The 21,608-nt window shown below is 36.8% G+C and overlaps 1 protein-coding gene across 1 annotated transcript; it reads left to right on the top strand.

Annotated features, from left to right (window-relative positions):
- Positions 1 to 774: 774 nt before the first annotated feature.
- Positions 775 to 21,458, top strand: LOC127810225 (actin-depolymerizing factor 2-like). Its single transcript, XM_052349569.1, has 3 exons — positions 775 to 1,002; positions 20,684 to 20,949; positions 21,058 to 21,458. Exons 1-3 carry the CDS (start codon positions 1,000 to 1,002, stop codon positions 21,206 to 21,208), a joined length of 420 nt encoding a protein of 139 aa, XP_052205529.1. The 5' UTR covers positions 775 to 999; the 3' UTR covers positions 21,209 to 21,458.
- The last annotated feature ends 150 nt before the right edge of the window (positions 21,459 to 21,608 follow it).

Here is a 21,608-nt window from a genome sequence, read left to right as displayed (position 1 = left end):
CTGATCAATAAAGAGTTTTTAGAGAAACTAATCATTATATTTCTCCTATTTTATTTTTAGACTAAAATCACTAACAGAGTTACAACATCATTAGTTAATGATAATTAAGAGCCTTTCATTGATCGATATTGTGAATCTTCACTATATAACCTTTCTTTTATCACGAATCCCTTTTCTCAATTGATTTGTAAGAAATTCAATTGAATAATAAATGTAGTCTTTATAATTTAGTCAGTTGACGATGATTGATGATTGCCGAACCACTACAACTTATAACAAAGTAAATGAGATAAGAAGGGAAGAGAGATAGAAAATAGAAATTAGAGAAGAGAAACAAGATAGTTTATAAAAAGAGAGAAGATAAAGAAAATTGTTAATAAAAATAGCAAAGTCGTCGATTCTCTAACTTTGTTAGGTAGCATTTGTTAAAATGAGTAAGATAAACTTGTATCAAAATAAAGTTAAAATATTTTTCAAAGTAAGATATGAAATTGTCAAAATAAAATAAAAAAATATTATAAGATTTTTATCAAATTATTTATTAAATTTTTTAGAATGTACTGGAGGACATATGTATTATTTTTTTTATTTATAAAAATTAAGATAAATTTATCTTTTAAATAAAAAGTTAGGTGAATCATTTTTCAAAAGTGATTTAGGGAAGAAAATTCATATAATTTCTCAAAATGTATAAATATCTACTTAAAACAAATCCGATATGCGAAATTTAGGTATATATATATATATTATGTTTTTGGAATAGTTGACGTGTCGCATCGTCGTTTGGGCGGTGCACTTTTATCTCACCCGACGCGTGCGACTACAGAGAGAGAGAGAGAGAGAGAGATTCATCAAAGCGTACGCGAACCAAGAGACTACTTCCATTTTGATTTCCAAGGCATCTAACCTCTGAATCCATCCATCTACATTTCTCAACTCATCGGAGCCTTGTTCTCTCTCTCTTTCTCTATCTCTCGATTGCTCGTTTCTCCTGAAAAAATGGTCAGTTATCTCCCTCTCACTAGGGCTATATATAGTTGTGTATTTTGTGTGGCATTTGGAGTTGCTCTGTGTTCAATCTGTCAATTGATGCCGTTATAGATTTTGATTTTGTAAAATTGGTGGCGAATTTTCTGTGGCTGGATGCTTCTCATTTGAAATTGTGCAGTCCACGGATCTGATTCGTCGGGCTTTGATTGTAGGGTTTCTATCGTTGTGGGGTGTATGAGTGTTTGCCTTGTTGAATTTCGTTTGAGTGGGGGGTTTTTTCAGGAGTGAAGTTTGTATACTTTTTGCGTCACAATTTGTTTATTCTTCTTTCGGGGCAGGGGTATTGCATTTCTTGGTGTGTGCATTTGCCTAATCCCTTAATTTATGTTGTGTTTGGGTGAACCTGAAAAAAATTTGGGAATCCGGCTTTCTTGAGTGCCGTTGCTATCGCTATTGTGTATATTATACTTATCATCCAGGCAGTTATCAACTGTGCTACTTGAATATTTGTCTGGTTGACTGGCAACTGGGGTGTAAAGAATTGGGGGAATTGGGTGACCCCAATTTTGTTTTCCCGGTCCATTTGATATTCATTTACAAAGGAATTTCACTGCAGAAATTTATTTCATCATCCAATAAATGTGACGGGAAAGCATTTGTGCATGGATTTAAGCAGCTTAAATTTGTCAGCTTTAGGTCCATTGCAATTATGAATTTGGAAGCTTTATTTTGTTAGTATATGGCATGATCACACCCCCTAAAAGAGGTGTTGCTCATCCAAGACCTTATATACTTTTATTTTATAGCATCCTGGCTCCAATTAATGTCTGATGTGACTATTTCTCTCACCCAATTGCGTGATACCCTTGTCACTTCGACTCCTACTTCGACTCTGGTGTCTTCAATGGTGCCCACAACATATAAAGGAATAACATACTTGAGTCGTGTTTTGATATCACTTTGTCATGAATGCCTGATCTAAATGTAATGTTATTGTTGTTAGGCTCAACGCATGCACCCAAGACCTTACATACCTGTGCGATACTATATATCCAATCGATGTGGGACATGACAATGTTTACACTATTGTTTTTTTGACTTGAAAGGTTATAAGGTTTGACCATTTTGTTACTAGAAGTACTGACTGACAAATTGGGATTTGTGTTTTAAGCGTAGTACACAAGTGTTCTATAAGGGTGAATCAAGTGATGTCAAGGCATTATTTAGTTAAGCAAAACATTTTCTAGGTTTCCACCTCTAGTTTTTCACTTCATCTTCATTTTTACTTGTTCACTAAATAATTGGAAAATATATTCAATTGTTAATTATAGACAACTATTTTTTTTAACTAAAAAAATTATTCAAGATGATTATATGAAATATGTCTAGCTGTTAAACAATGTGATATCTTATTTTTAATAATATTAATATAATTATTACATAATAATATTAACTATATCATTATAAGAATTAACACCATCAGTATGACATTCGTGATATTGCTAATATTCTAATTTTACATATTAATATTTTATTAATAGATAATAATATCTATTATTCTATTACAATTATGAATTAATTAGATTGATAATACTATGTCAATATTTTTTCAGTAATTACTGTAAGATTAATATTGCCATTTACCAATACAATATTCATGATATTCCTACACTACAATATTAATGATAATCGTTGATGGCATTAATTATAAAGTTCATTTTGGGTTTTCAAAATTTTAAAAATTTCATAATATAGTTATCAACTTGAGATACATATTGTGAATTAGAAGGCCTAATTTCCAAGTCGTGAATTGTATTGTATTGCAAGATACAATAACAATTTGATAAATAGCTTAAAAAGTATAATCTTAAAGATGTTTATACCTACAACATGAAGAAAGTACTAAAAATAGTAATTTTAACCCAAGTTTGACAATATTGGTATCATGTATGGCATGGAAATAAGCTACAAAGGATTCCAAATTTAACCATAAATCTTACAAAAGTCATAAACTCATAAATCATAAGTCATGAAGTCTTAAAATGATGAGAAAAGATTTAATCAACATTGTATTGTATATTAATCTATATCTAATTATCCTTCCCTTCAATATTAATGCCATTATCACCACTGCTATCAACTTTGTCATCTAACGTTGTATCGTATTGTACAATACATGCGATTTAGGTTGTGATTCAGAGTTAAATACAATTCACTCTTTGGTTCGTATTAGTGGGGATGAGTATTGAAGTGAATTGTGCATTACAAATCATGTATCGTGTGATAGTAAAAACATTTTATAGTACTAGTTTGTTGTCACTAATATTTTTAGTATTTTCTATAAGTTAATGTTATTAGTTACAAATATTTTTATTTTTAGACAATTGTAAAATTATAATGTTATAGACTTATAGTTTTGCATTATTGTTTATGGTAAATTACACCCACTCCCCCTAAGGCTAGGTAAAATTGAGGGGACCTCCCCTCTATTTTGAAAAAAAGTATGACCACCCTTGTTTTAAAAAATGTGAAATGACCATTTTACCCCCTTTTCTTTCTCTCTCCTTTCTCACCCTTTTTCTCACCTCTTCTAATAACAGAAAATTATATATATATAAAAAAAGCAATTATTGGTGGCTGGCTACCAACTGCTGCTGAACCCCTATGATGCTGGGGCATCTGGTTGTCGGACTTTCTTTTTTGTTTTGTTTTTTTTAGTATTTACATTACAAGTACAATTCATATTGATTTTGTTTTAGTTGGAAATTCTTTTTTCTATTTGGAAATCCTCTTTTTTTTTTTTGGTGAAGAAAACAATGGGAAACATTCTGAAGATGTTTCTGTCAATATAAATTTGGAAATGGAAAATGGAGTTTTCCATTTTCTATTTGAATTTTTTATTTGAATATCATGTCCAGTTTCTGCCTTTTGTGGACAATTTTTAGATGACCAAGCCTATTTTCAGTACTGAACAATGTCCAATAATTTTATCATGTTTATTTTTCTCAAAGCTTCTCTTAGGTTAGGAAGGAACAAATTGAATATGAAACAAGTCTTAGAAAGATTAAAGACTTGAATAAATCATGGAACTCACGAGAGGAGTTTATATACAGCTTAGGATCCTATTCTTCCTCCTAGAAAATAGGAGAAGATTTAGAATATCTATCTCCTAAAACTTAGAAATTAAATCCAACTTTACAACAAGATTTACACTATATAAATTTAATATTATCTACTCTAATTTATCCACATCTACTAGACTTCTTCTTTAGTTGAAAGTCTTCTTGTCTTCGGCTCCTTAATTCCGTCCAACACTCCCCCTCAAGCTGATGAATAGATACAAGTCATTCCTAGCTTGCCAATTAACTCTTCAAAACACAGTCTTGCAACTACCTTTGTGAGAACATCGGCTATCTGGTTTTTTGTAGAAATATAGAACAAACTGATCTCTTCTTCTTCTATCTCCCTCTTTATAAAACTTCGGTCTATTCTCACATGCTTCATTCGGTCATGCTGCACTGTATTCTTTACAATGCTGATAGCTGATTTGCTATCACTATAAACCCTGGTTGGTTGAGTTAAGGGTATCCCTAGATCTTTTATTAGCCTTTCCAACCAAATTACTTCACAAATTCTGATGCGGTCACCAATCAAGACTCGGCCCAAGACCAACCCAACTAAACCGGAACAGTATCACCAAAATAGTAGTGCCATAATGTTATTTTAATACTTCTTAAGTTTTATAATTCTACTTGATTTAGGATTCTACTTTATATTTCTACTTGATTTAGGATTCTATTTCATGTTTCTACTTGATTTAGGATTCTACTTCATGTTTGATTAGAGTTTTATTTTTATTAGGATTCTAATTGACTTTTATTTAGGATTTATTTCTATTAGAATTCTAGTTGGATTTTGTTTTTCAAATATTAGATGGATTTGGATTAGCCAAACACTATAAATATACTTAGGATCTAGAGTTTGTAATCAAGTTTTTATTAATCAAATTTCAGCAACCTATTTGGGTTTTCTTAGCAAAACAGTCTTGTTTTTGCGTCTTCTTGAAAGCCAAGCTTCGGCCATTGAAGTTTGTTCTTTTAAGGATTTATTTTAGTGTGTTTTCTTCACACTCGCGCTACATGCTGCGTCAGGTGGTATCAGAGTGGTTAATCAACCAATCAGATGGCCAATCTTGAAGGTAACGGTAGCAACCAGCCTCGTGACGGTGATCAGGGGTTGTCCGCAGTTTGGAGAGTAATCGAAGAACAGCGGGAAGTAACTCGTACTATCCAGCAGCGATTGGAGCAACATAGCAACCAATTGGGCACCTTACTACGAGTTGATGATGATAGAAACCTGAATAATGGGGGGTGAATCAAGCCGGAGCGGGAAGACCACCCATTAATCATGTCCTTGTTAATCCTAGAAGACCAGTGATTGAAGATAGCGATGAAAAGGATGATTTTGGTCTAACAATAGCTAACCCTGGTGGTAGAGGGGTTAGGAGGAATGCACATCAGCACAACCACTGGGGCAACGATGAGTATAAACTAAAAGTTGATATTCTTACTTTTAGTGGAGATCTTGATATTGAGGGGTTCTTGGATTGGATCACTGAGGTTGACCGTTTTTTCGAATACATGGAGATCCCAGATGAACGACAAGTAAAATTAGTGGCTTACAGATTGAAGGGCGGTGCATCTGTTTGGTGGGAGCGATTAAGAGAGACGAGATTGAGAGAAGGCCGACAGCCAGTTCAGACATGGAGACAAATGAAGCAGCTGTTAAGAGGTAGGTTTTTGCCCCCTAACTATGAACAATATATGTTTGAAGCTTATCAAAGATGTGCATAGGGAATGAAGAGTGTGAATGAATATACTTCTGAGTTTTTGGGATTGGCGGAGAGAAACCAATTGTCAGAAAGTGACAATCAACAAGCAGCTCGTTACTTGAATGGATTGAAACTTGTTATTTGTGATAAAATTGGGGTTCAGATGGTTCTGAGTGTGCAATAAGCAAGGAACTTAGCTTTAAAGGTTGAGTTAATGTTGAGTGAGAGATCTCGTAATGACAACTATCGTCGATATAGTGAGAATGAAAATAAACAACCAGCTTTTGATAAAGGCAAGTCGGTTCAAGGAGCGCAACCCTCCAATCCACCCCATACAGTCAACCCTAATAAGGCTACAACGAGGGAAAACATTCGAGGTACTACTTCTAATCTTCCAAAATCCCCTAATCCTTATGCAAAGCCTATTCTTTTAAAATGTTTCAAGTGCAATGAGGTTGGGCATCGATCTAGTGATTGTCCAAGGAGGAAAACAGTTAACATTGTAGAAAAGGAAGAGAAAGACGTTGTTGAAGAGGAAGTATATTGCGGGCCTGATGGGGAGGATGACAAAGAAGATTATGGACATGGGCAATATACCTGTGTAGTGAGGAAGTTAATGCTATCTCAAAAGAATGAAGATACTACTCAACGGCATAAGTTTTTTCGCACGAGGTGTATGGTGAAAGGAAAAATCTTTGAGTTGATTATTGATAGTGGAAGTCAGGAGAACATCATAGGAAGAGACGTGGTGGCAAAGATGCAGTTAACTCCTGAAAAACATTCAAGCCCTTACATGATTGGATGGATCAAAGAAGTTGGTGGCATACATGTGGATGAACGTTGCAGGGTGCCTTTCTCTATTGGTAAGTACTCCGACGAAGTCTATTGTGATATTGTTGATATGGATGCTTGCCATATTTTATTTGGGAGGCCTTGGCAATTTGATGTGGATGCTAAGCACTCGGGTAGGAAGAACACATATCAGCTTGAGAAAGAAAGTGTGCGTTATACTTTGTTACCCATAGTGGAAAAGACTCAAACCAAAGCTTTTAAAGTGGAGCTTGATTTCGAAGATTATGTTGTCCCAGCAACCTCAACGTTTGCAAACTCAGGTCTGATTTATGTTGCTAACATGATAGAAACTCCAAGGTTATTGACTCATACTGGGGTATTTTCCAGTCCCGATGGCTCAAGCATTGCTTCGCAACCCAATGATGGTGGTGTTTCCTCTAATCGACTTGCTACTGTAAAGGAGATGGAGGTCATGGTAGCAAATCCTTCTACAGTTTATTCAAGATCTGGCATGGTTGAATCGAAGGCAATAAGATCTACTAGATTAGAGAAGCGCTCAAGATGGAAGGTTCAACGTCTTCAATCTAACAGTAATAATGCAATGGAGGCAGAAGGCAACAAACATGGCGATGATTGGACCCATGCCAATGCTGATATGGCTAAGAAGGGGAGGAATGTCTTTGCTCATGTTCCCTTAGCAGAAAAGTTCAAGCGGTTCAAGAAGATGTCAAGCAAAAGTTGCACAAATAAGAAATATAAGGCGACAACTGACAAGCATAGGAAGCACAAGGTATTTGAGATTGGAGATGAAGTTATGATCTTTTTGAAGAAGGAACAAATTCCAGTAGGAAAGCAGAACAAATTCAAGCTAAAGAAGTATGGTCCTTACAAGATTCCAAAGAAGACCAATGACAATGCTTATGTTGTGGATTTGCCTAATCATATGGGTATTTCTAAACATTCAAAGTGGCTAATCTCTCTTCGTACTTATCGGATGTGGATTTGTCCAAACAGGATCAAAATTTGAGGTCGAATTTTTTCTCAAGTGAAGATGAATGATGCGGTCACCAATTAAGACTCGGCCCAAGGCCAACCCAACTAAACTGGAACAGTATCACCTAAATAGTAGTGCCATAATGTTATTTTAATACTTCTTAAGTTTTATAATTCTACTTGATTTAGGATTCTACTTTATATTTCTACTTGATTTAGGATTCTATTTCATGTTTCTACTTGATTTAGGATTCTACTTCATGTTTGATTAGAGTTTTATTTTTATTAGGATTCTAGTTGACTTTTATTTAGGATTTATTTCTATTAGAATTCTAGTTGGATTTTGTTTTTCAAATATTAGATGGATTTGGATTAGCCAAACACTATAAATATACCTAGGATCTAGAGTTTGTAATCAAGTTTTTATTAATCAAATTTCAGCAACCTATTTGGGTTTTTTTAGCAAAACAGTCTTGTTTTTGCGTTTTCTTGAAAGCCAAGTTTTGGCCATTGAAGTTTGTTCTTTTAAGGATTTATTTTAGTGTGTTTTCTTCATACTCGTGCTTCACGCTGCCTCAAATTCCATGAGCTATGGCTCGGAATTCAGCTTTAGCACTGCTGCGAGCCACCATTGATTGTTTTTTGCTCACGTCACCACATTCCCCCATAACTTAGTACAATAGCCTGAGGTTTACCTGCTATCCTCACGAGATCCTGCCCAATCAACATCCACAAAGCCTTCTATCCCTCTTTCATTGGTCTTCCGGAATAATAAGCCCTTTCCAGGTGTTCCTTTTAAATACCTAAGAACATGAAACACTGCTTGTAAGTGTTTTTGAGTAGGAGAACGCATATACTGACTTACCACATTGACTGCATAGGCTATGTTGGGTCTAGTTAGTGACAAATATATGAGACTTCCGACCAATCTTTGGTACCTCTCCTTGTCTACATGAATATCCTTTCCTTTCTCATCTTTTTTCCAGCCCTTCTCTAAGGGAGTTCCAACTGGCCGGCATCCCATCATACCTGTATCCTTTAGTAAATCTAAAGTATACTTTCGTTGTGAGATGAAAAGGCCTTCCTTGCTCCTAGCAACCTCCATTCCTAGGAAATATCTCATTATTCTTAGGTCTTTTACCTCAAATTCTGCCCTTAATTGCTGTTTTAAGCTCTCAATTTCCTGCAAATCATCTCAATGTCACAATAATATTATCAACATACACAATTAATATAACTTTCTTTCCTCTTGCCGTGTGTTTTATAAACAAGGTATGATCAGCTTACCCTCGCTTATATCCTACCATATTTAGAGTCATACTAAACTTCTTGAACCATGCTTATGGGGACTGTTTAAGTCCATACAAAGATTTCTTCATCTTGCACACTATATCATAACCAGCACTTTGTTCAAAACTGGGAGGCATCTTCATGTAAATATCCTTATCCAAGTCGTCATTTAAAAAAGCATTTTTAATGTCAAATTGAAACAAAGGGCAGTCCAAATTAACAGCAAGAAAAATTAGTACCCGAATAGAGTTAAGCTTTGCCACTGGAGCAAAAGTTTCTTCATAGTCAATCTCATAGATTTGTGTGAAATCTTGGGCTACCAACTTGGCCTTGTATTGTTCCACACTTCCATTCGCTTTATGCTTCACTGAAAAAAACCATCTGCATCTTACTACTTTCTGGTTAGCAGGTAATGTAACAAAGTCCCAAGTATTGTTTTTTATAAGAACATTCATTTCCTCCATAACAACATTCTTCTATTTGGGATCACTCATAGCTTCTTGAACATTTTTTGGTTCTCGGATGCTGTCAATTTTTGCCACAAAAACCTTTGAACTGGGGAGACAATTTAGAATAAGACAGATGATTAATCATAGGGTACTTTACACATGATCTTACCCCCTTCCTTAGAGCAATTGGCATAGCCCAATCAAGATCATCTTGGCCACTGGCCAGCTAGTCAGTTTCTGTCTCATCCTTTTTCAAGCTGTCCTCTGATGGACTAGCTTCTTAGCCAGCTTTTGGAAGTGATGACTGGCAATGTTGAGGCTGAGAATGTCTTGAGTACACCAATAAAGGATCATCAGCCCTTAAGCCAGGCGGTGGATTATCAGCACCAGAACAGGACATGGGTTTAGGAAAAAAGGCTGCATTCGACATAGGGGAGGAAGGACAACTAGGAAGGGAAGAAGAGGAAGAAGGGGAAGAAGATTGATTGAGATTGTTGTGCTAAGATGTTCTCAGGTGGTAATTCTCCCCCTTGAGAGCATACTGGTAGAAGATGATCAATGGAGAGTAATTAGGAAGGAGAAGTTGATTGACAGTAGGATGACCAGATGATTGGTAAAATGAGAGATCTTCATAAAATGTAGCATTGGTGGTCACAAAGATCTTCCGAGTGTTAGGACAATAACACTTATAACCTTTTTGGAAAGGAGAATAATCAATAAAAAATGCATTTGATGGTCTTTGGGTCAAGTTTGGTACAGGAAAGACTATGGTTGTGTATGTACACAACACAACCAAAGATCTTAGGAGAAATAGAATTAGGGAACACAGTTTTCGGGAAGGACTGACAAAGGAGATCAAGAGGAGTCTTAAAACCCAAAGGTTTGGAGGGGAGGCAGTTAATTAAATAAGCTGCTGTAAGCATAGCTTCTCCCCAGTAAAAATAGAGAACATTGGTAGTAAACATAATTGCTCGGGCCACCTCTAAGATGTGCCTATTTTTCCTTTCTACAATGCCATTTTGTTGTGGCGTATAAGGACATGAGCTTTGATGATAAATACCATGTTTAGAAAGATAGTTGGTAAGGTCATGAGAGAAATATTCTTGACCATTATCTGTTCGAAGAATGTGAATGGAGGTTTGAAACATATTCAAGATTAGTTTATGAAATTTCTTGAAGATAAAACTGGCATCTGATTTTTTTTGCATTAGGTACACCCAACAAGCCCTAGTGTGATTATCAATAAACGTAATAAACCATCGAGAATCAGAAATATTTGGGTGTTTAGATGGTCCCCAAATATCACTGTGAATTAAATGGAAATGAGTAGATGGTTTATAGGATTGAATAGGATGAGAGGCACGGGTTTGTTTAGCAAGGGTGCACTGCTCACATGCAAAATTCTGATTTTTATTGATGAAAAACAGGGGGTACAAGAACTATAAGTAGGGAAAACTTGGATGTCCTAATCTTTTATGCCATAAAAGAATTTTGGCATTAGTAGTGACTGTTAAACTAGCCTTATTTGCTGCAGAAACTAAGGTATCTTCTACGAAGTAGTATAAGCCGTCTCTTTCCCTAGCATTGCCAATCATTATCTTCGAGGCTTGGTCCTAAAACAAGCAATAGGATGGAAAGAAAGTGACGTAACAATTCATATCTCGAGTAATCTTATGGACTGATAATAAGTTACATTGTAAACTAGGGACATGCAAGACTGATTTCAACTTTAATCCAGAAATACAAATAGTTCCAAACTCCATAACAGGAGAAGTAGTTCCATTGGCCATAGAAATCTCAATAGAGGTAGTACATTTTACATATTCTATCATGTAAGAGGCTAAACTAGTCGTATGATCGGATGCGCCAGTATCTTACTTCCGAAAAAGCCTCCTTGAGGGAGGGCAAGGGCTTTGTCCCCAATATCCTTCCTCTAACTTCATCTAATTCCAGATTCAACCCATGGAGAAAATCAAACACCCTATCCTTTTCAATCATTTTATTGTATAGATTACTATCTTCTGAGCACTTCCAATTAACAATGTAGAAAAGATCCATCTCATTTCCTAGTTCAATCAAAAGATTAAAATAATCAGTAACAGTTAAAGTACCTTGGTGGGTTGTTTTGATGGCAGATCGGATCTCAAAACATTGGAATGAATTCTCTAGGTCCGAGTACATCTATTGGACCGAATCCCACACCTCTTTTGTAGTTTTATAAAATAGATAAGCTCTACCAATCTTAGGCTCCATTGAGTTTATTAACCATACCATTATGGTGGAATTTTCAGCCTCCCAAACATCATATGTAGCTGTTGTCGTTGATGGAGAAGGAATAGACCCAGTTAAGTAACCAAATTTTCCTTTCCCTTTGATAACCAACATCACAGATTGAGAGCACTCCCTAAAATTACTCCCATTTAGTTTATAGTGAGTGATTTGTAGTGGATGATGATCAATCGGACTGGTGGAATAACTGGCTGCAAAAGGAAGATGAGGAAGAATGCTCGGAGAGCTTGTGGCTGATGCCTCAGTTAGAGTAGGATTCTGATGATGATCTGCCATGTTCTCGACTGCAGCTAATGAAATGCTGAGTATAGAAAATCGAAACAAGGCTCTAATACCATGAAACAAGTCTTAGAAAGATTAAACACTTGAATAAATCATGGAACAAGGCTCTGATACCATGAAACAAATCTTAGAAAGATTAAAGACTTGAATAAATCATGGAACTCACAAGAGGAGTTTATATACAGCTTAGGATTTTATTCTTCCTCCTAGAAAATAGGAGAAGATTTAGAATATCTATCTCCAAAAAAATAGGAAAAACTATCTTCTAAAACTTAGGAATTAAATCCAACTTTACAACAAGATTTACACTATATAAATTTCATATTATCTACTCTAATTTATCCACATCTACTAGACTTCTTCTTTAGCTGAAAGTCTTCTTGTCTTTGGCTCCTTAATTCCGTCCAACAGACTATAATGAATTTTATGGCAGTGGTGTCTTGGAGTTGCTTGAAAATAGCTTCTTCATCTGTTCTTTAACAGTTTTTTACCAATCCTTTTTAAAATTCAATTTTCTTTTCCCTTTTGCTGTGTTTACTTTGTTTTTAATTTGATTTTCTTTTTATCAAAACTGAACCTGAAAACTAGTAATTTTTAATTTTATCTGTAAATTTTTAATGTTTCTGTTCAAGCCTTCTAACTTTCATGTTGAAAGCAATTTAATTGAATCTATGATGAATGAGAGACTAACACTACACTTTGCCTTTTGTTATTGACCAAATTCTATAGATCAACTAGCAGTATGATATTTTAAGTCATAGAAATATAAATGGAGTGAGAGTTCCTAGAAATTTGATGTTATTAAATCATTTGCTAACTTTTATCAATTATACTGTGAAAACAAAAATGTAGTTTACATACACCAGTCAATTTTAAGTCCAAAGTTATGTTCATTGTTAGAGGCTAGAAAAACTAGTAAAAATGATGATCCAGTGAACCTTAGAGATGAAGCACAAATGAGAGAAAAAAAAGAACAAAGAAAATTAAATAAGGGGAGGAGGATCTGGCAGAAGAAGAAACTGAGGAGAAGAGGGGGAGGATCTATATATTCATGTGATCCTAGAAAACTTGAAATCCAATTCAAACTAAGAAACAAAACAAAACATTCATAATTCTTTCCAAACTAGGATTTCTAAATTGAAGTAGGAAACGCAAGCATAAAAGTTTTGTTGTCCAATGGTCCTGAATGACTGCACTTCTAAATAATTATTCAAAACAGTACACCTATGGGAAGGAGGAGAGAGGAATAATTGAAGGGCATGTACAAAAAGATAGGAGGAACAAAACAACAGAGAGTGGAGAAGATGACAAAAAGTGAAGGAAATGCAATGAAGTTGAGAGAGATAATATAGAGAAGACAGATAAGGGAATAGAAAGGAACATCTAAAGAAAAAGAGAGAGAATAGGCTCTGGTAGCACATTGATTATGGACAACAAGGAGAGAAGAAAGGAATAGTACAGAGAAATAAGAGCGAAGCAGAGCTGACCAAACAAGGGAAGAAGAAGGAGAAACTGAGAAGAGAGAGAGGGGGGGGGGGGGGGGGGGGGGAATGTCAAATGCATTCTTTGAATTCAATGATCAATGATCTAAATTTGAAGAATTGCTATACATGTATGGTATTTATAAACTTACATATAGCAAATTAGGAATCCACATTAAACTCGAAAAAAAAAAAAAATCCTAATCCTTATCAGACTGGGAAATCTAAATTGTACTAGGAAGCTGAGGCCTAAAATTTTTAGTGCTATCAGGTTTAGAACTCTTCATCTGCATCAGATAGCACTGCATTTCAGAACATGTGGTGCAAATAGTCCCATTGTCCAACAACAGCAATCACAAGCATTGATTGCATTCCTGTTGTCTTCCTCTGAAGGATTTGCATTTCAAGTAAAATATGGCTCAATCACCATGTGTCATTTTCCCTCTGCTTCTCCAGGATTGCGAGTCTTGCATTCAAGTGCTATTTGTCATGAACCTAGGGTTCATAACAGGTTTAAGAAGTAATTGGGGAGGAATTGAATCGGAGAAGAAATCAGAATTGAAATGTAACTGAGAACAGAATGATTGGAGAGGGAAATGGGGGAAGAAATTAGTAGAAAGGGAGAGATTAATAGAGAGAAACGAGAGGGAGATTTGGAGAGAAATGTAGAGAGAAAAATGAGAGATTCAATATCAATTTCCAGCATGAAAAATCCCATCCGTTTACGTAACCTTATATAGGCATATTTGCTCCTAACTAACTGCATAACAACACCCATGTATTTCTAACTAATTGCTAAAATATCTAAAATATCTTCTAACAACTATTATCAACCTATTACTATATTGCCCTTCTATAAATTCTTGGGTCATGACAATTCCCCCCTCCTTGAGAAAGTTCTTATTCCCAAGAACTTGCAACAAGTAGCCATGGCTCTTCATCCAATTCTAGCCTTCTCTATTTGGTTCATCATTCTTTCCTTCTTCCTCCTTCTAAGTTTCACAGAACTGCATCTTTCTCCAAAGAGTAACATACTATTTCCCTTGGGTTTGCAATAGCTACCAAATTAAGGTTGCTAGTACCCATAGTCTGGGGATCCAATATAATGCCAAAACCTGTCAATGTGTTCACATCAAATGCCTTCAATGAATTTAGCCGCTCTTTGTCGCAAGTAGCATCTGAAATCTGCAACCCTACAGCCTTCAAATGTCGATCATTCCAAAACTCACTCAACCGACCAACTACCACATATGTTACCCCCTTCTCATCATCTTCGTTGTGTGTTGTTTTGAATGCAGAAGGTTGACTAACGAGTTCTCTAGCCTTCTGTTCGTCCTTCAATGTAATAGACAAGCATTTAGATTTGCCAACTGGGGGAAGAACCAATACAGCAGTGGGAGTTTTGTTCCCTTTGACAAAACCTTTGACTTCTTCAATTGCCTCCTTAAGCTTTTTCCCCAGCTACAACCGGCGTCAAGAATTTCTCACCACTTTGAATCTTCTGGTGGTGGATAGACCTACTATCAAGGTCATAATTCGCAAGAAACTTGCCTTGGATGGAAGAGAAATCTACAATCTGGCTTGACCCTTCATTTCTTTCCTACCAGCCCTTATTTGGCACATTTAAGTGTATTAACTCTTGCCGTGGTTGCTCCATTTTAAGGAAGTTCTCTTTGTTAAAACTTCCGTAATAATCATCGAAATATTTTATCGGAAAGTTGTAATGATACTTTTTAGTCAGTATCATTGCAAACTCCTGTAGCTTCTCGCGGACCATGTGACTGAATTTCTTGCACGTTTCATGAATCCCACTGCTTGTTTCCTTGTACCCTTGGCTAATCTCTTTCTCAAAATTCTTTCCCCATGTTTGATGCTTCTGGTCAACTGAAAATGTAGCATTTTTTTGCTGCCATTGAGGACTTGATTGTATGACGTGGGCATTGCTTCCCAAAACCTCCCGAGTAGGACATCCCACTAAAAATGCAGCACTACTCCACTGCAATTGAGGCTACTCTCTTGCTTGAAAATTAACCACATTAGTTGGCAATAGCCTAAACGGAGTAGAATTCACCTTACTAGCTTGCCAACGAAGTCCGCCTCCCAAACTCCAATCCTCAATGCTATGGCAGCCGTCTATCACCCCAGGCATCGGATTCACTCTTCGAAAATCAAACCTGGTTTCGGTACAAGATAATTTGCACATTACAACAACTTTGGTTGGCCTTCAAGAGTTGCCTAGGGCTGTCAATTCTCCTGTCACGCCTATTGCAATATTTCCTTGTACTTACTGGAATCACCGTTGGACTTGCCTTACCCAACCACTCAATTGCACCCCAAATTGTTAAAACTCAAATGTATTCCTTCCACCTGTCGGAGTTCTGCTAGATCGCCGAAATTTAGTGCTAGAATGGCCTGGGCTGCTCGCCTCCCTTGCTGGACTGTGCTGTAACCAAAGGAATTCCCCGTAATTAAGACCTGATGGACGCAATAATTTTATGAATTGGTTTATAAATCCGCCGAATTTGCTTTAGCCTCCCCACTATAAGTAAGAGTCACGAATCCTTTTCATTCCGCAACCATTACCTTCCCTGATCTGCAATTAATTGCTAATCAAGAGTCTAGGACTGACAGCAATCCAAGCTGATCGCTGAAATTCACTGCAATGGACCATTATGGATCAGTTATCGCTCAAGATTTGCTCCACTTTGGATCAGCGAACGTGGCTGATCTGTCCTTGAATTCTGCCGCCAAGATAGTCTGGATTTGCCGGAATTCACGTGTATTCCTTCCACTCCCTAGAATTCCACCCGATTGACGACGTTTCTCCAATGGATTCGCTTGCTGCAATCGTTTCCAGCACTCGATCACAGCAAATCCAAGATTGCCCAGACTCTCTATGCAACTGTTGTGATTCAAGGACTGCCCCAACCTGCTTCCACTTCGTGCGGAGCTTGTCGAAATTCGTGGCCAGACATCCACCTCTTGCTTCGCCTCCCAAGTCAGTATTCAATTATGGCTTGCAATTGATTGCTACCTAGTACCTAGCCATAATCAACGCCAACCAAGATTCCCAGTGGAGTACTCACCTAATCACTGTCCAATACTCCAAATCTGCTTCGACTGCAATTTCCGATCAACCTAAATTGCTCTAGGGGGTCGTTGGAAGCTTCGTCGGAATCGCCTAGCCTAGTCGCCTTCAAATTCTGAACAGAAATGATAATAAATAATTGATTGGAATTCACCAAGGGAATTGTTGGGGTTGCTCACCTTCCTTGCTCAGTCAACACTTCCCGAAATTCTCAAGCCGAAAGCCAATCCTCCTACTTCGCGTTTGAAATTCACACAACACAGCAGAGATTCGACATGTAGCGACTATAAATTAGCGTCAGAAATTACAAAGTAGTAGGAGGACCGTCACTAGGAATTCGTTCAGATCTGTCCCTAAATTCCGCCGCTAGGATAGTTGGAATTTGCACTAGCGAAAGAGATCGAAGGCTAAGGATGTTCAACGGAATTGCTTCGCCTTCCAATTGTCAAACGAGACTTACCAATCTCACTGATCAATCACTTCATTGGAAACACCATTGGAATTGCTGTTGAGTGCTACACGACTTTATAGCAATCACAGCCAAGGATTGACTGTTCTGCTTCGAATCTATCTTGATTACTTCAAAATTGGACCGGACAACTATTGAATTTCCGAACTCACAGCCGAGGAACAATCTCTCTGATACCATTTGTCATGAACCTAGAGTTCATAACAGGTTTAAGAAGTAATTAGAGAGGAATTGAATTGGAGAAGAAATCAGAATTGAAATATAACTAAGAACAGAATGATTGGAGAGGGAAATGGGGCAGAAATGGGGGAAGAAATCAATAGAAAGGGAGAGAGTAATAGAGAGAAACGAGAGGGAGATTTGGAGAGAAATGTAGAGAGGAAAATGAGAGATTCAATATCAATTTCCAGCATGAAAAATCCCATCCATTTACGTAACCTTATATAGGCATATTTGCTCTTAACTAACTGCATAACAACACCCATGTGCTTCTAACCAATTGCTAAAATATCTAAAATATCTTCTAACAACTATTATCAACCTATTACTATATTGCCCTTCTATAAATTCTTGGGTCATGACACTATTCCCCTTCCCCTAGTAAAAGAACATGCATATTCAATGACCCTGTGCTTGTTCTAGATTGCAAATCTTGCATTCATGTGCTATTCCCTTCCCTTAGTAAAAGAGCATGCATATTCAATGACCCCATGCTTGTCCTAGATTGCAAGTCTTGCATTCAAGTGTTTTTCCCTCTTCCCCCTGGCTAAAGAGCATGCACATTCACTGTTGGACCTTTCATTTAAGATCTATTATTTTGTTGTAACCATTCAGGAAACATGAATTAGTGTAGTAAATAGGGAAGAACAGTGAAAAAACTCTTATTCACTTAACCATATGCATGGAAATACATTCCCTATTAATAGGGAAGAGAACTACAACCATTAGGAGACAATAAACAAATGGAAACATGTATAAGAAAATACAATATACACAGATTCAACACTCCCCCTCAAGTTGATAAACCTTTAGTGAGCAAATCAGCTAGCTGATTTTTTCAGGGAACAAAAGACAAACAAATCTCTCTAGTATCTAGCTTTTTTTATTTTATGAAATGGCGATCAATCTCAACATGCTTAATGCGATCATGTTGTACCGGATTGTGTGCAATGTTGATTTGATTGTCATACATTAACTTCATAGGACAATGTCCAAGTATTTTCTAATCACTAAGCATAATTTTCAGCCGAAATAATTCACACAATCCAAGGGTCATTGCCCTAAATTCTGTTTCAGCACTAGACCTGGCCACAACTCCTTATTTTTTGCTTCTCCATAACACTAGATTTTCCCCAAAAAACACCCAGTAGCTGGTAGTGGACCTCCTATCAGCAAGTGAACCACTATAGTCAACATCAGTGTATCCCCTGACTTCTAACTTCTATCTTGACTTAAACAATAGACCTTTTCCAGGTGTTGACTTCAGATAGCACAAAATCCTTCGTACAACTTGCATATGTTTTTCAGTGGGACTATGCATGAATTGACTCACCAAACTAACCGCAAAAGCTATGTCAAGCCTAGTGTGAGATAAGTAAATCAATCTTTTGACTAGCCTCTGATATCTCCCCTTATCAACCAATGGACTATCACTTGGTCCTAATTTTAGGTTAGGATCCAAGGGAGTATTTGCTGCCCTGCCACCTAGCAATTTGGTTTCTTCCAATAAGTCCATGGTATATTTCCTTTTGGAAAGAAATATACCTTCCTTTGAGTATTCAATCTCTATTCCCAAGAAATACTTGAGCCTACCAAGGTCTTTGATGTCAAATTCTCAGGCCAGATTTCCCTCTAACAATTTTTGCTCATCCTTATCATTGCCAGTAACAATTATATCATTAACATAAACAAGTAGGGCTGTTAGAGTACCTTTCTTTGAATGTTTTATGAATAACGTGTGATCCTTTCTACTTTGCTGATACCCCATTGCCTTCATAGCCCTTGAGTCAAACCAAACTCTTGGGCATTGCTTTAATCTATACATAGCTTTCTTTAATTTGCAAGCATAACCTGAACTTTCATTAGGAAAACCAGGTGGGGGATCCATAAATACCTCTTCCTCCAAGTCACCATGTAGGAAGGCATTTTTCAAATCTAGTTGCATCAACTCCCAGCCATAACAGCTAACCAAAGATAGGAGAACCCTTAGTGTAGTTATCTTTGCCACGGGTGCAAATGTTTTCAAGTAATCTATGCCATACGTTTGAGTATAGCCCTTAGTCACTAATCAGGCTTTGTATCTTTCCAATGTATCATCAGCATTGTATTTCACATTAAACACCCATCTACACCCTACCGGTTGATATCAGCTGTGGTTGCTAGCGTCGGAGTCCTCCTATTCGCTGAACTTCTGGTGGGCAGCACCAGTGGCAGCGGCGATCGGTTTTGATAGAGGAACCTAGAGAGACCCTTTGTTAAATGAGAGCAAGGTAGCCGGCGATGAAGGCCGGGAGATAGAACAAGCCCCGGGATGGAGATGATGAGGATCGAATAGACACCCTAGGAGCTTTGCTCTGATACCATGTAGTAAATAGGGAAGAATAGTGAAAAAACTCTTATTCACTTAATCATGTGCAGGGGAATACATTCCCTATTAATAGGGAAGAGAACTACAACCATTAGGAGACAATAAACAAATGGAAACATGCTGTACAAGAAAATAAGATATACACAGATTCAACAATTAGTTGTAGACTTGGGATTTTATGTAGGACCGTCCCCAATTGGTAAATTATGGGTCAAGTGAACAAATCTATTGATGTCAGTTTGGGTAGAAAAATTAAAGAGCGACTGGTGGGTGCAACTTAGTCTATGTTAGTACAGTGCTAAGAGGTACAGATGCAAATGACATTGGCATGGGCTGCTGGGCAGTTGTATGAAATGGGAGACATGAAAAGATATAGAAAACTTTGTTTGCCATACATCTTTGTTAGCCATGCATATAAATATGATAGCAATAGAAAATATTGAATAAAATAACTAATTCAATTGTCAATCTCCACTTAAAGTCATTCAGCATAGACATATTATTTTGTTAATTTCTTACAGCATGAAAGAATAGTACTCAAGTCCTCAAGTCAATAAGTCTTCAACAAATGTAAATAAATATACAAAATCAAGTTATGCTTAAGGCATCAACTAAATTCTAAGTCTATCCAACTGTAGACATCAATGTGGCGTGTTGAACACAAATTTTGATATATCCAATGAGTATGAGATCATACAAATTTGGCACCTATTTCAAAGTGTCCATGATGAATAGCTAGAGCATTAGGAGGGAAAGAGAGAAATTGGGCAAAATAAAATATTGATGCTGTACATTTTGGTTGGTAAGGGCCACAAAAATTATGAACCACATGTTGATCCCTGCTCACTATTGTTATTTCATCCTGACATTTAGTTTCAAGTGGTAAATATGGCCATGGATAGAGATGGTTAAAGAGCTAGAATTCATGTAACCTGCTGCACTTAAATGTGGTATTTCTATACATGTGATGGTTGTTATATTTAGTTCAAAGTGGTAAATATCGCCATGGATAGAGATGGTTAGAGAGCTAAAATTCATGTAACTGATTGCGCTTAAATGTGTTATTTGAACGAGATGTGATTGTTGGTGTTGTATTTAGTTCAAATTGGTGTAATGTTAGTTTATACTTTATCAATGCGTAGGCAAATGCAACATCAGGGATGGCTGTGCATGATGACTGCAAGTTAAAGTTTCTTGAATTGAAGGCAAAAAGAACCTACCGCTTCATAATATTCAAGATTGAAGAGAAGCAAAAGCAGGTTGTTGTGGAGAAGGTTGGTGATCCAAATGAAAGCTATGAGGACTTCTCTGCAAGCCTTCCTGTGGATGAATGCCGATATGCTGTCTATGATTTCGATTTTGTGACTGAGGAAAATTGTCAAAAAAGCAGGATTTTCTTCATTGCTTGGTGATTGGTCCTCTCTACATGTGTTCTGCCATTCTTAATTTATCCTCCTAGTTATTTTTCGTGGTGTCGTTTCCTAATCCTTTTGTCTTTTATTCAACTATTCTGAAGGTCGCCTGACACATCACGGGTGCGAAGCAAGATGATTTACGCAAGCTCCAAGGATAGGTTCAAGAGAGAGCTTGACGGTATTCAGATAGAATTGCAAGCAACCGATCCTACTGAAATGGGTCTTGATGTCATTAGGAGCCGAGCAAGCTGAATTTAATTTCATGCTTGGAAGACTTCTCAACCATCCTGCTTCACCATGTGAAATGTTTATAGTTTGTGGAACCTAGAACTTCACTAGATATGGTATTCACTTGGTGATGGGTCTTTTCTCCATGAAGAATCTCCCTATCCAAGTATAAATTGTGATTGTTATTTGTGAGAGATTCTGCAGTATCTTCTCTTGGTATGGTAATTTTAACGAACTGCTACCCGAAGGTTGGTAGGCATGGTTTCTTGCTTTATTATTCCCTCTTCTTTTTGATCTACGTATGAGATTATACGTTTATGCATGAATAACTGGAGTCGTCGATACTACTGCTTATATAGCTCTATAGGACATATATCTTGAGTTGAAGCTGAGGTCTCAAGTTCAATTTTTGTGCCCCCCTCTA

Source organism: Diospyros lotus, chromosome 9, assembly GCF_014633365.1.
Source record: "Diospyros lotus cultivar Yz01 chromosome 9, ASM1463336v1, whole genome shotgun sequence".
NCBI lineage: Eukaryota > Viridiplantae > Streptophyta > Magnoliopsida > Ericales > Ebenaceae > Diospyros > Diospyros lotus.
The sequence above is the reverse complement of the archived record's forward strand: the minus strand, read 5'-3'. Positions and strand labels throughout refer to the sequence as shown.